Below are 12965 nucleotides of genomic sequence, written 5' to 3' on the forward strand. Positions count from 1 at the left end.
GAGCAATAAACGCTCTGGAGATGATATTTGGTGTCCACATGTTGTCTTTAAATGCCGTCACTCATTGGAGCTGCAGAAAAGAGCCGCGAGGGAAACCCTGTGTGAAGGTTTTAAATAATCCACACGGAGTGTTAATATTATAGAGCTTTACATCCAAACAGCAGAGAACACTGCGGACGGGACAGACACCTGCAGTAAAACACGGTTAAAGCTCAGAAAACATTCATTTTTCTCTTTTATGATCATTTCTCTTTACGGCTGCTAAAAAAAACAGACAAGTTTAAAGTAGTTTGTTGCGTTTAGTATCGACCGTTTTCACAATTTGTTTGAATGAATTATTCGAAATAAAATGTGAGTCTTTTCTTTTGTGTTTTTTTCTAACATGGAGACGTTTAATTTATTCACCGGGAGGAAACAAGGTGCGTAAAGTTCAAATGTAATTTAAATGAGTGGATTTAAATCGAAGGAATTACTGACCTCTTAGAATTATTAATAATTGAAAATCAAGTGTAATTTTGTGGCTAATAATAGCGCTGTTCATACCAGAATTCAAACAAAAAGCGGAATTAAATAGAAACCGTGTCTTAAAATGCGGGACGGATCCTCAAACACGCAGCCGGAGACTTTTCTCTGCTCGGTATAGAAATTTGCTCTAATGATAGCGAGTTATTAATAGACCGTAATAATCCCATAAGCGCATTAAAGAATTTATCTAATTTTGTCATTAAACCAGTAGAGGAATAAAAACGGCCTTGGAGAAGCACTTCGGTAAACTTTCTGCTCCAAGTCTGAAAATGTTCCTTTTTACGCACTGACCAGCCAGAAAACAGCGGAGAGGGAAGAGAGCTGCTGTGGTGCTGAGGTGATGTGAAGTCTGGCAGGTTACTTACGGGTTATTTCTCTCTGGGACAGGTGCTGCGGGTTCCCCTGCTTGCGTCGGGACATTGCCCTGGCATTTACACTGGCATCGCCCGGAGAGCGGCGCTGGAAGGGTCGGCTCTCCTCCTCCTCCTCCTGCTGCTGCTGCTCCTGGAACTGGCCAAACTGGCCACAAAAGCAGCCGTTCGCTGGCCACCCCAAACTGACCGCCGTGCGGTGGCCTCAAATGCGGCCCTCGAACTGACCCCCTGCGCGGCGGATCTGTCTTCGGCGGGCAGCGGCTCCTGCGCTCTGCGGTGACCGGCCGTGGCGCAGCGCTGGGCGCCCGGGCGCTGGTTCGGAGCTCCTTGCCAAAGTGGCGGATGCCTTCCTTCTTCGGTCACAGTGGAGGTGAGGGAGAGGGGTAGTCCGGCTCTTTCTTCCGCCGCCTTCACACCATCTGCCAGAGGAGAGCCGAAAAAGGAACGGAGTGGAGGGATGGAGACGCGGCGAGACGCGGGAGGTCGGCGGTCACCTCCTGATGGTCACTCACTACCTGTGTCCACTATGCGGCCGCCCTGGACGCTGCCCGCTCCTGTGTGGAGAAAGCAGGTGACAGGACGTCAATTAACGTCTGAACGTGTGTAAAATAGGAATCCAATTTTCTTCTCGGCACTTCACGAGGTGTCGCCAAGTGGTGGGCACTTCTGCTACTGCACTGACAGCGGCGGCCGGGCGGGCGGGTTAGACTTTCACTCTTCAAGTCACAGCCCAGTACTGGTCTGAGGACACACTGCCACCCTCTTTTCACTTTGCGCTAGCTGCAGAGTCCCGCATCCCCGGACTGTGCGCGGCTTTGTGCGGCTCTGTGCGGCTCTCTGGCTTCTACGATGGGAGAAAACTCAAGTTCAAGTGCGGACGTGACGTTCAGTCTGCGGTGAGAAGGGAGAGTGGAGACTGAAGAGCACTGGGGGCGACTAGTGGTAGCTTTCACACACACAAACACACACACACACTCACACACACACTCACACCGTCGCACACACTCGGGCGTGTGTCGCGCACGGCAGCAGTGGTCAGAGTCGCTCAAGTCACCTCCTCCGACAAAGCCTCGCGGTTAGAGGAGATTTCTTCGGGCTCCAGAGGGACTTTGGGGGGCTGCTGGTCCGCGGGACGCCGGACACTTTGCTCCGGTGTGTTCAGATTTAAGATCCGTGCAGAAGAGTTCCGTCTAATTGTATGTTGTTTGTTAAAAACACACCAGTCTCCAGATAACATTAATTTTATTTGATTGTAAAATATTGTTTTCACTTCAGGTGAACATTTGACCCTTTAAAACACCTCGTTCCGTGTGCGCGGCCTGCCACGCACTGAATTCACTCCTTCATTAACGAGACTCTCCGACACGGAATTACGCACCAGCACAAATAACCGTGAATTATTTTATGATACTGGATGAAGGACTGATTAAATCCAGCGTTTAAAAATTGACCTTGTATTTGCTGATGTCATTTATTTTATAATTCATATCGTCAGGTTAACTTATTTGAAGTCAGACAGGTGCGTGGTTTCGGCCTGTAGATTTACGCACAGATTGATCGATCATTTCACATTTCACTCCTTTTCATTCATACTCACATCATTTAATAATAACCCGCGTGGGTAGCCGGTAGTTTGTAAATAAGGCGTCATTCAGTTTGGATTGTTTGATGGCATTAATTAGTTGTGTAAAGGAGATGAACGTCTCAGAAATAAAGATTAATTCCAGCGTTCACTGGGATGGTTTCATTTTTAATAGCGGAGCTTCGTGACCTCATGGTGACTTTAGAGTGGCAAATTACCTTTGACTCGAGTGGGAAATGATCACAGGAGGAATTTAAGGGTGGGTTTTAGAGTATTTGGTGCATTAAATATTATGTTAGCAATAAATTAATCTGATTTATTATTATTTCATAAATAAAATTACGACGAAAACACGAGACAAGAGAAGGTGTTATTTAAAACCGCCAAACAGCTCTGAGTGTGCGTGCGTGCGTGCGTGCGTGCGTGTGTGTGTACATTAAGTGCGTGCTGCTTTGGGGAGGCAGGCTGATGATGGATAAGTGGTTTGGTGGCAGAAAGCAGCTTCTCTGTGAGCTTCCTGCTGATGCCTCCCCAGCAGAGGCAGGTACAGCAGTGAGCCTCTGGTTCCATCCTCACAGAGAGGAGAAGGACACTCCAAAGCCAAAGGAAAACGTGGAGGAAGCTGTTTGGGAATGTGTGTATGAAGAGGATGAAGGTCTGAGTTGCTGCAGGTGAGCGGAGGCATCTTCATGATGAAACCTCACCTAGCTCAGATTTAGATTAGAGGAACATCAGTGTGGTTTTTTGAAAGCAGAGGTTTGAAGTAACGGCCAGTCAGCCTTGACTAGAAGCTGCAGCTGCCAGCCCCTTCATCCCTACAGCACGGCATCTGAGCTGGATTAGCTGCTATCACATTCCAGAAACACTCCTTCTTCTTTTTCTCTCTTCATCTGCATGTCTGCGTCTCAACTTGGTCGCTCCATCTCTATCCTGAACCCTGCGGCAGGCGGTGGAAGGCAGAGGAGGGGGGACTGCAGGCCTCAGGGTTCTTTTTATCCCTCCCACCTTGCATCTAGACAAGCCTGTAGTTTGTTCGTGGGCCAGGTGTTGTCAGAGGAGCAGATCATCCAGAGAACGCCTTTCCCATCCTTCATCCAGCCGGCTTTGTGTTTGGACTTCTCGCTACTTTTTCCTGCATTGCCTCGAGTGCTGGCGCTTCCCTCCTCTGTCCCTCTTCTTCTTTTTTCAATATATCTTCACGGGGCTCATCTCAGCTGCTCAGGCTGTCTCCCAACAAGCCAGAAGCCTCTCCTTATTTCACCAGGATACTGTAGGAGGACATAAATAGATTTCACATGCTCATTTACAAGAAAAAGGAGCGGATGGCAGGTTTGTCCAAATGTCTTTGTGGCACACAACAGAACACCCACTTTCATTTGGGAGGGAAACATGCAGCACTTTGTCACAATAACAGGCGACGGAGAGCATTATGGTGAAATGTAAATTATTGTCAGTTTTAAGGCACAACTCAGTGGCAGTGTCTTTTTTTTTTAAATGAAGATATGCGATTAAAGCGGCTTTGAGCAGCTCGCAGACGGACGGAGGGAAACAAGAAGAAGCTGTCTTCATTGTCGCTCACATCCAGTCAACACACACACACACACACACACACACCAGCGAAGCTGTGGAACACAGGTTTCCAGTTCTTCCTGTTATCACTTAGAGCTCTGCTGCTGCTGCAACAACTAATAAATCATTCCTAATTGCAGCTTTGTTGTTTTTAAGATACAGCTTTGACTTTTTGGACCATTTTTGTATCATCTAAAGCTGTGAAATCCTCACTATTGTGGAATCATGAGTGCTTTCTGTGTGAAGTGACACTCCAGGCCAACATCACTATCTGGATGTGCTCCTTGTCCTTGCAACCTGATTGGCTCATTAGTCAGATGGGCGACAGGTGCATCATTCCACTTTCTTATTGGACGCTTTTCGAAGGCGATTTCTCACTTAAAGGCCATCAGTGTGAGTTATGGCGGATGGCTCCCGGCATCCTGCTTTTGCCCTTCCTTCATTTGCATATATATATGCGGCTGTTTGTTTTTATGTTAATGCTAAATAAGCCTTTTTTTCCCTCCCCCCCTCCTATCACCCATCGCCTCGGCTGGGCGGTTAAATTTTAATTAGAGGGACGTGGAGGTGTCCTTTAGAGTTTTAAGATCACTTTGCCAACAACTGTTCACCACTAAACTGGTAATATTGATGTTTATGTGTTCAGATGCAGGCGGGCAGATAAATGTGAAGAGAAACAAATGTGAGCTCCAGGCTTCAGAACGGGCCTGTGTGGGGAATGCTACACTTTTAAGCAAATCAGCGTTTTTTTAGACCAGTTTTTAAACTAATCAGAAGCTCGGCATTTATAAAAAAAAGACGCAACTGACTGATGCCACTTTAATTGTAGAATTGCAGGTGGTCAAATGTATTGTCATTTTAAAACTTCTGGTTTACGTTCGCCTTCAAGTTAAATTTCAAAGTAATATTTTGACGTTGCAAACAGCCTTTAGAGGTAAATGAATATGATCTGATATGAATGAAAGCTTCCACTTGTCTAACTGGATCTTAAAAAAATAAACCTTACCTAAAATAAATGAAAAGAATAGCAGCTTTCACCCTAAGCTGGAATGTATTAAAATCATATAAAAAGTTTATTTAAACACAAACATTTTTGCAATAATTTGTTGCTGATTTAAAATGGACTAAAGTAAACCACAGAGATACGTCTGCACCTCACATTTTAAACTCATTTTATCAATGAGCAGCTGAATTCTCCTCTTGAACAGCAGCCGCCCAGTCTTAATGTCAGCTTCATCCATTAAAGGGGTGATTTTCTTTTTTTATCCGGTCATCAGTAATGAAACGCAGATTAGAAAGGCAGGTGCTGAAGTGATGAGCTCCGTGTTCACAGCTCACCATGATGACCCTCTGTACTCAGACCAGCTATGCAACACCACCCTCTGTTGGTTATCCACCGTCACAAGCAAACAACACCCCACCGTACCACTGGAAGCACACTCCTGTGTGTGTGTGTGGGTGTGTGTGTGTGTGCGGGTGTGTGGACCTCCAGTGGATTAGCAGACCTCTCTATTCTCGGTCCGAGCCTGTGTGAAAGTGTGTGTTTCTGATGATTGATCACTTTCAGCATCTGCTGTGCTGTGTGTTCTGCATACACTGCTCCATGCTGCACACTGGGCTGATTTCATTCCTCTACACTCATGTCGTCCTGCGGGTCAAAATTGACCCGATTTGAAGTTTGAAAATGTGGGGAAAAAAATATTTTCACAGTGAAACTTCTGATGTCCACTTTTGAGAAATTTTGGAACATTTTTTGGTGGAAAAAAAGAAATGTTAAAAATGTTTGAGAATATTCACAAAAAAAATCAACCAAAATCCAGCGAAATTCGCTGGATTTTGGTTGATTTTTTGTGAATGTTCTTAAAGAAAATATTAGAAGTTCTACTGATATGTATGTAATCATTTTAGATATTTTTGGGGGGGGGGTTGGAAGATTTTTACTCATTTTTTGGAAAATATTTACAAGAATTTTCTTGCCAAATTTGGGGGAATTTTTAAAGAAAACTTTTAAGGGAAACTTTTAAGGAATTATTGAAATTTTTGTCCTGAAGGGTTTTGCAAATTTTCAGAAATTTAAGGATTTTTTTTGCTGAATTTTTGGATTTTTTTCAGACAAGGAAACAATATTTTTTGGTGCCCGTAAATGAAGACAACAGGAGGGTTGAACCTCTCTTTGGGCGTTGTAGTGGCTTATTAAAACAGTATTCATCCAGGCTCATTATTACAGGTTCTGAATGGAGCGTTAAGTGAATAAAACGCTGCTGTGATTCTCTCTGCATGGGCTGCAGACGGAGTGTTTGAGGGCTAGCGGAGGAGCGCTGAAGCCCTTAAGCACAATTACAGATATCAAAGTTTAAATTATTCTGTTTAAAGGGAAAATGCTAATCATAGTTTTATTTAGAGCAAGTTAGCAGCACCGCTGAACTCTCATTACCAACACACACTTTAACACACACATGTGCACTCACACTTCAAGACCTTTCACTCTCTCACGCGTTTATTCTTTCCTCCTCTCTTTTCAAAGAGATTTATTTTCAGAATCATTAATTCCACTACAATTATAGCCGTGGTTAATGTATATGTTGGTTATTATTCATTCCCATATAATGAGGCAGAGAGAGACAACAAGAAAAAGAGATGTGTTTTCAGCTCAACGTGTAGCGTCTTAATTAGCTTTGCCTTCAATTAGAGACTATAGAGGAGCAGGACAACCTTCCAACGGTTCATTCTTAGCTTTTAATATACTGAGTGAAACCTGAAGCCACATTGACAGAAAGACGATATTTAAAAAAGAAAAAAAATGTAGTTTTTGATGGTAACCTTTGGGAGACTGTAAAATAATTAACCTTTTAAATGAAACCACTGTTTATTTTTATTTAATTTTAATTTTGTGCAGTAGAAAAGCAAGTTACAGAATAACTTCAGCACAAGAGGGTTTAGTTTTTATGAAGGTCTGATTGTTTACATATAGACGCTAATCTAAAGGAAAAAAACAAGTTTACGTCGCATCATTAAGTCAATACAAAATAGAAGAAACAAAGAAAACTAATTATGAAATAGACACTTTCCAAGAGTTATCTAAAAAAAAGACAAGTGCCTTTTATGAGCTTCTCCTCTGTCCATTAATCCAAATGCATTACTATCAATGTCAAAAATCACTTTAAAAAAGAATGAGAGAATTTTATAAAATCACTGTTCGCTCTAGTTTTTAATCAAATGTTCCACAAACCGGAGGAAAGGGGCATTTGTTCAGGATTATTTTCAGCAGGAGCTCAGCAGAACGCTGGATGTGAACTTGGTCATCCATGTTTTGAGCCAACTGTGCCAAGAGCCAATATTATGTAATTATGCATCTTTCAAAAAAGTCTAAAGCCTAAAACACCTTCACAAGTAGAAGTCTAAATTGTTTGGCAGCAGTTTTACCACTCTAATGGATGTGGGTTGTCGAAAGCAGAAGTTTAACAGTTCACCTTTTATACGCTGATAGAATAAACTGTCAGTAAACTCACATTGTCCACATCATACTTAAAGTTATAAATGTTTGTGAAGAAGCTCAGAAGTGGTGTCCTCATCGTTGCTAAATTTAGCAGGAATAGTAGAATTCTGTCTTCATGGGGGGACGCTCAGAAACACTGAACTCCTGAACATCAAACAGAAATCGCTGAGGAGTCCTGATGGTGTCTGCAGGAGAAATGAGATCTGAAGCAGGCTGTCCTCCTGGAGCAGTTTAGGACCCCTGAATCTGGAGACAGCCAGCCACCAGCCAGTGGCCACCGGCCGGTGGGCCAAACACAATTGTTTTGCTGAAGAAAAATGGCTAAATCAGGTTTGCTTGGCAGCTGGCTGGCAGACCTACTTCCACCAGAGTCCCTGGAGGAAGCAGGGAGAGGGAGCAAACAAAAGAGTGAGGGAATGCACGACCCACAACACACACACGGGCACACAAACGCTGGCATCTGATAGTGGAAGTCGCCACTGCCAAAGCTTTGTATTCACCACAATTAGCTCCATCCTCAGACGCTCATCCTAAACCCAGCGCTGGAGAGCCAAGTCCTCGCTTCTGTGATAAAGAACCTCTTGTGCCCTTTTTCTTTTGCAGCGCTGACATGACTTCTGGCTGTGTAACCCCACACTTTGTCCTATTATGGACAGAAAAAAACAATATTACCTTGAGAAATCCAAAGCCAAAACACACAGGTCTACCCCCATCTTCTGTTTGAGGAGCATTGATGAGGTTGATTAAAGAAAGAAGATGATAGCAGCCTGTCACAGTGTTATTCCAGGCTACAAACAGGCTCAAACTCAATATGCAGATGGTCAGAGGTGCATTATTTACTGATATATTAAATCTGTTTAATATCTACTAATATATTGAATCAGTATAATATCTACTGATATATTAAATCAGTAGATAATGATGAAAAAACTCAAATTCTGACTGTCACAGTTGTAAAAGACTCTCAAAAGGAAACTGGAAGGAAGTGGCTACTGATTGCACAGTTTCACTCGTGTGGTTGAGTTTTGGAAAACATCATGATTTTGTCAGAGAGGGAAGTATGCAGATAGGAGTGAGAGTTCCTGAAGTCAAGGTGAAACATGCTGCTCTGTCATGAATGAAAGCTGAAATGGTTCATACGGAAGAGAAGAAGCTGCAAATGCTGGACAACTCATGCACTTCACACTCCACCAGAAGTCGCAGTTATTCAGTGTAAATGAAGCTGAAGTTTAGCTCTCATCAGTCTAACCAATGGCTGACTGCTGAGTTGGAGTGAAACAGAGACCAGAACACCCATCACTGGGATGTACAGAGATCTGGTATAACATTCTGACCACCTGCCTAATGTAGTGTTGCTCCCTTTATGCTGCTAGAACTCCTCTGACCCAGTGGTTCATCAGAACCTCTGGGGATGTCCTGTGGATTCTGTGGGTCCTGTGGGTTCCAGGGGGGACCTACCTAGATCAGGCTGATTCTGGATCATCCCACAGATGCTCAGTAAGATCTGGAACCAGGGTGAACAGCTTAGCTCTGTTGTGTTCCCTGGGTTCTCCTGAGCAGTTTATGTGGTGCGTCTGGATTCATCATCCTGCTGAGGGTGGAAACTGGCATCAAGGACTGCTGCTGCTATGGGGGGTGGAGGGTTGTTGACCTGCAGGGTTTAGGTGGTGGAACATGTCACACATCCACATGAATGTCAGGACTCAAGGTTTCCCAGCAGAACGTTGCATTAGAACAAGATGATGGATGTTCTTCACCTGTCTGAGTTACAGTACGATTGGCTGTAATGTTCCAACATGTTAGTCTGCTTGATAATAACTTTACGGAGGATTTTAGAGTCCATACAGACAGGAGTAACTGGTTTTGTAAGTGAAACTAAATCACCGTCTTTGGCAGAAAACACAGAGCAGCCTCTGACAGACGGCTGGTGAAGGCTGACCTGAGGTGAGTGTTACCTGTCCAGGTGTCCCCTGCCTTCACTGGGATAGAAGTTTGTTGGTCAAAGGTGACCAAGAACCTAAAGCTCCACCATCTCAGCAGTTCTCCATCGATCAGACCTTTATGGAACTAGACAGAATAAAACTGCTCAAATCTAGTTTTGCAGTCATGAAGACTTAAAGCTGTAACTGCTGCTGGAGGGGCTGCTATAAAAGACTGAACTAAGGGTCGGAATACTTTTGTATATGACAGATTTCTGGATTAGATTTTTAGAGAATTTGCAGAAATATTTTCATTTTGCCATCGTGGGTTATTGGGTGTAGACTGGTAGGGAAATAATGGAAAAGTTTATCCTTTTAAAAATATGACTAAGTTAGATGTGCAAACAGCAAAGTAGGCCAACTTCTACTGTAAAATAAACCCTCAAAATATGTTCAAACCAACACAAACATATTTCACTGGTTTCCTCTGGTAAATACTGTATATTCAAATCAAAGCCAAATATTCCATCTGTTCTAACTTCACTTAGAGGTGTTGAACTAATAAGTGACTTCTGATTCTCTGTCTCTCTGTCTGGGTTAATTAAGCAGCTCTGCTCGGTTTACTGTCCTCCGCTGCCCTCTCCTGGTCACTCTGTCCTCAGATTGGACATGTTCTGCTGCTGGAGCTCAGATTTTCTATTTCACTGCTTCTCATCCTCTCCTGGTCCAGCAGCTCCCTGAAAGTCTATCTCCTAAACTTCCACTGGGTCTGCACTAGAAACAGCTCGGATTTGCTGCTTGAAATTCATTTTAATACAGCTGTTATTGAGGTGAATTTACCATCATTTTACATGTTAGCTTCTTTCTCCTCCCTCCTCTTGTCTCCCCCCCCCAATCCCCCATCCTTCCATTCTTTTCTCCTCTTCAGATATTTGGCCTGACAGTCAGGCTGTTGGGCAGAAGAGCCCACCGTGCCAAAAGTCATCATGTCACACATGTTCTGTCCACCTGAGCAACCGGAGCCACAGCCACAGCGATCAGCGATGTGGTCAGAGGAAGCACAGACACAGGGAGCCTGGATGGCAGGTCTGGAAGATTCTGGGTCAGGGATGGGAGGTCTGATGAAGATAAGGTGGGACATCGACACTGGGCCTCTTCACCGCTCACTGGTCAGCACACCGCTGCGCCCGGCCGACTGCATGTGAGGAGATCAGGTCTGATCTGAGCTGATTTTGTCGACTCTCCGTCCTCTCAGCGGCGTCTCCTGACAGGCCGTCACGCCAGAACCAGGACAAAGACCAGAGAGGGGGTAGAGAGGGACGGGATGAAGGAACCCCTGTGGCATGGTAATAAACTCTGAGCAGTGTTTAGCATAGATGCTAGCTTAGTTGGACATGAGAATTCAAACAATTTGAAGTCAGTTATAATCAGTGTAACAGTTCCACTTCCACCAACACCTCTGCTCCTCATTTTAACTGTCTTTACATCTGCATTCATGTGGCCATCTGCTGTGTGTGTTTGTAGACTGTGTAGATGTGCAAAAACAAACAAAAAGTGTAAAAAGAAGAGGCAAAAATGACATAAAATGATGAAATGTTAAACCACAAAGTTCTGAAGAAGGTCAGGGTCACTGATTCAAGAAAATACCAGAGAGGGTTGTTTGTTTCCCAGTTCCAACCACTCCACTGCGTTCCCTGGTGGAGTGATAACTGACTAGATTCAGGATTGAAGATCAACATGCTTGTAAGTCAACAGGAGAGAAGCAGTTTTCTGGCTTTTAACTTAATGAAGTTTTATTTTAATCTCTGAATTTGACAAGATAAAGTTTCATTTCAAAAGTTTTTATAACTCTGTATTAGTGATAATGAAACCAAAGATTGTTAATTGTTGCAGTTACAGTAAATTTACAGAAATAGAAAACTCCCGATTGTGCATTTTTACAAAACTGACAAAAAAGTATTTGTCTCCCTCAGGATTTATCTTTTTTATGTTTATCTTACAATAAACAGCGTCAGATCATCCAACTAAATTTAACATAAAACAAACCTAAGTAAACACTAAATATGAGTTAGAAATGATAACTGCCTCTATTAAAGTTGTGATAACTGGAGCTCGGTGTCTGACTCGGTGGTAGAACTTTGGTCCACTCCTGCCTGCAGACCTGCTTCAGTGCAGCTACACTGTCAGGTTAGCAGAGATGAACGGCTCTTTTCAGATCTCACTGCAGCTTTTAAACAAGGTCCAGGTCCAGACCGAGACTCCAGAACTTTCAGTTTATGTATTTTGTTCCATCCAGAAGTGAACTGATGCTTGGATCATGGCCCTGCTTTACAAACTAGTTGTATTTGAGCATCAGTTCAGAGTGAGGACCAAACATTCTCCTTCAACAAGTTCTGTCAGAGAGAAGAAGTCAGTCACATGGTTTCCACTCATCATTCCACAGGATGTTCTCACAAAATGTTTGATTCTCACCAAGTCATCTCATGGCCCAATCAGATGAATCTTAATGTTGTTCTGGGTCAGCATGATCTGTACTGAAGAGGCTCACAGTTTGGTGAATGTTTTACTTGGATCATCTTGTGACTGCCAAGATGAGTCGTTGGCTGTGTGTGTGTGTGTGTGTGTGTGTGTGTGTGTGTGTGTGTGTGTGTGTGTGTGTATTTATGCTTCCATTCACAGCTACAGTAGACTGACAAAGCACCTGTATGACTGACTGCACTGCCTGTAGACTCCACAGTCCTATGACATTTGAACTTGTTCTATGTCTCTTTTTGGTCATTTTCAGTCTCTTTTTGGTATTTTTTGTCTGTTTTTGGTATTTTTTGTGTCTCTTTTTGGTGTTTTTTGTCTGTTTTTGGTTATTTTTTTGTCTCTTGTTGGTATTTTTTTGTCACTGGTTATTTCTTGTCTCTTCTTTGTAATTTTTGTCTCATTTTGTTTATTTTTAGTCTCTTTTTGGTAATTTTTTGTCTCTGGTTATTTTTAATGTTTTAATTGGTAATTTTTTGTCTCTTTTTTGTAATTTTTTGGTCTGTTTTTGTTCATTTTTTGTCTCTTCTTGGTTATTTTTAGTGTCTTTCATGTAATTTTTGGTCTCTTTCCGGCAATTTTCAGTCTCTTTCTGGTCATTTTGGTCTCTTTTTGGTTATTTTTAGTCTCTTTTAGGTAGTTTTTTGTTTCCTTTTGATTACTTTCAGTCTCTTTTGGTAATTTTTGTCTTATTTTGTCATTTTGAGTCTGTTTTTGCACATTTTTGGTCTCATTTAGGTTATTTTCAGTCTCTTTTTGCATTTTGTTTTGTCTCTTTCAGGTAATTGTCTCTTTTTGGTTATAAACTGTAGAATTGTAGGGTAACAGGTATCAATGGTCACATTGATATCCATGATGGGACGTGTATATACATGAGTCTGCATAGAACAAGGGTGGGCAATTAATTTTCATATGGGGCCATATGAGAAACTTTGATGGTTGTTAAGGGCCGGACCAGTACACTTAAAAGC

At 42.8% G+C, this 12965-nt stretch overlaps 1 protein-coding gene across 1 annotated transcript in view; it reads right to left on the reverse strand.

Annotated features, from left to right (window-relative positions):
- The window catches only part of bcl11ba (BCL11 transcription factor B a), a 46551-nt gene extending 44688 nt beyond the window's left edge, over nt 1-1863 (reverse strand). The window contains exon 1 of the mRNA XM_035944722.2: nt 891-1863. Within this exon, the coding sequence (XP_035800615.2) occupies nt 891-945 (55 nt within the window). The 5' untranslated portion in view covers nt 946-1863. The remainder of the gene's footprint in view (nt 1-890) is intronic.
- Between the last annotated feature and the right edge of the window lie 11102 nt (nt 1864-12965).

This window comes from Amphiprion ocellaris, chromosome 20, assembly GCF_022539595.1.
Source record: "Amphiprion ocellaris isolate individual 3 ecotype Okinawa chromosome 20, ASM2253959v1, whole genome shotgun sequence".
NCBI lineage: Eukaryota > Metazoa > Chordata > Actinopteri > Pomacentridae > Amphiprion > Amphiprion ocellaris.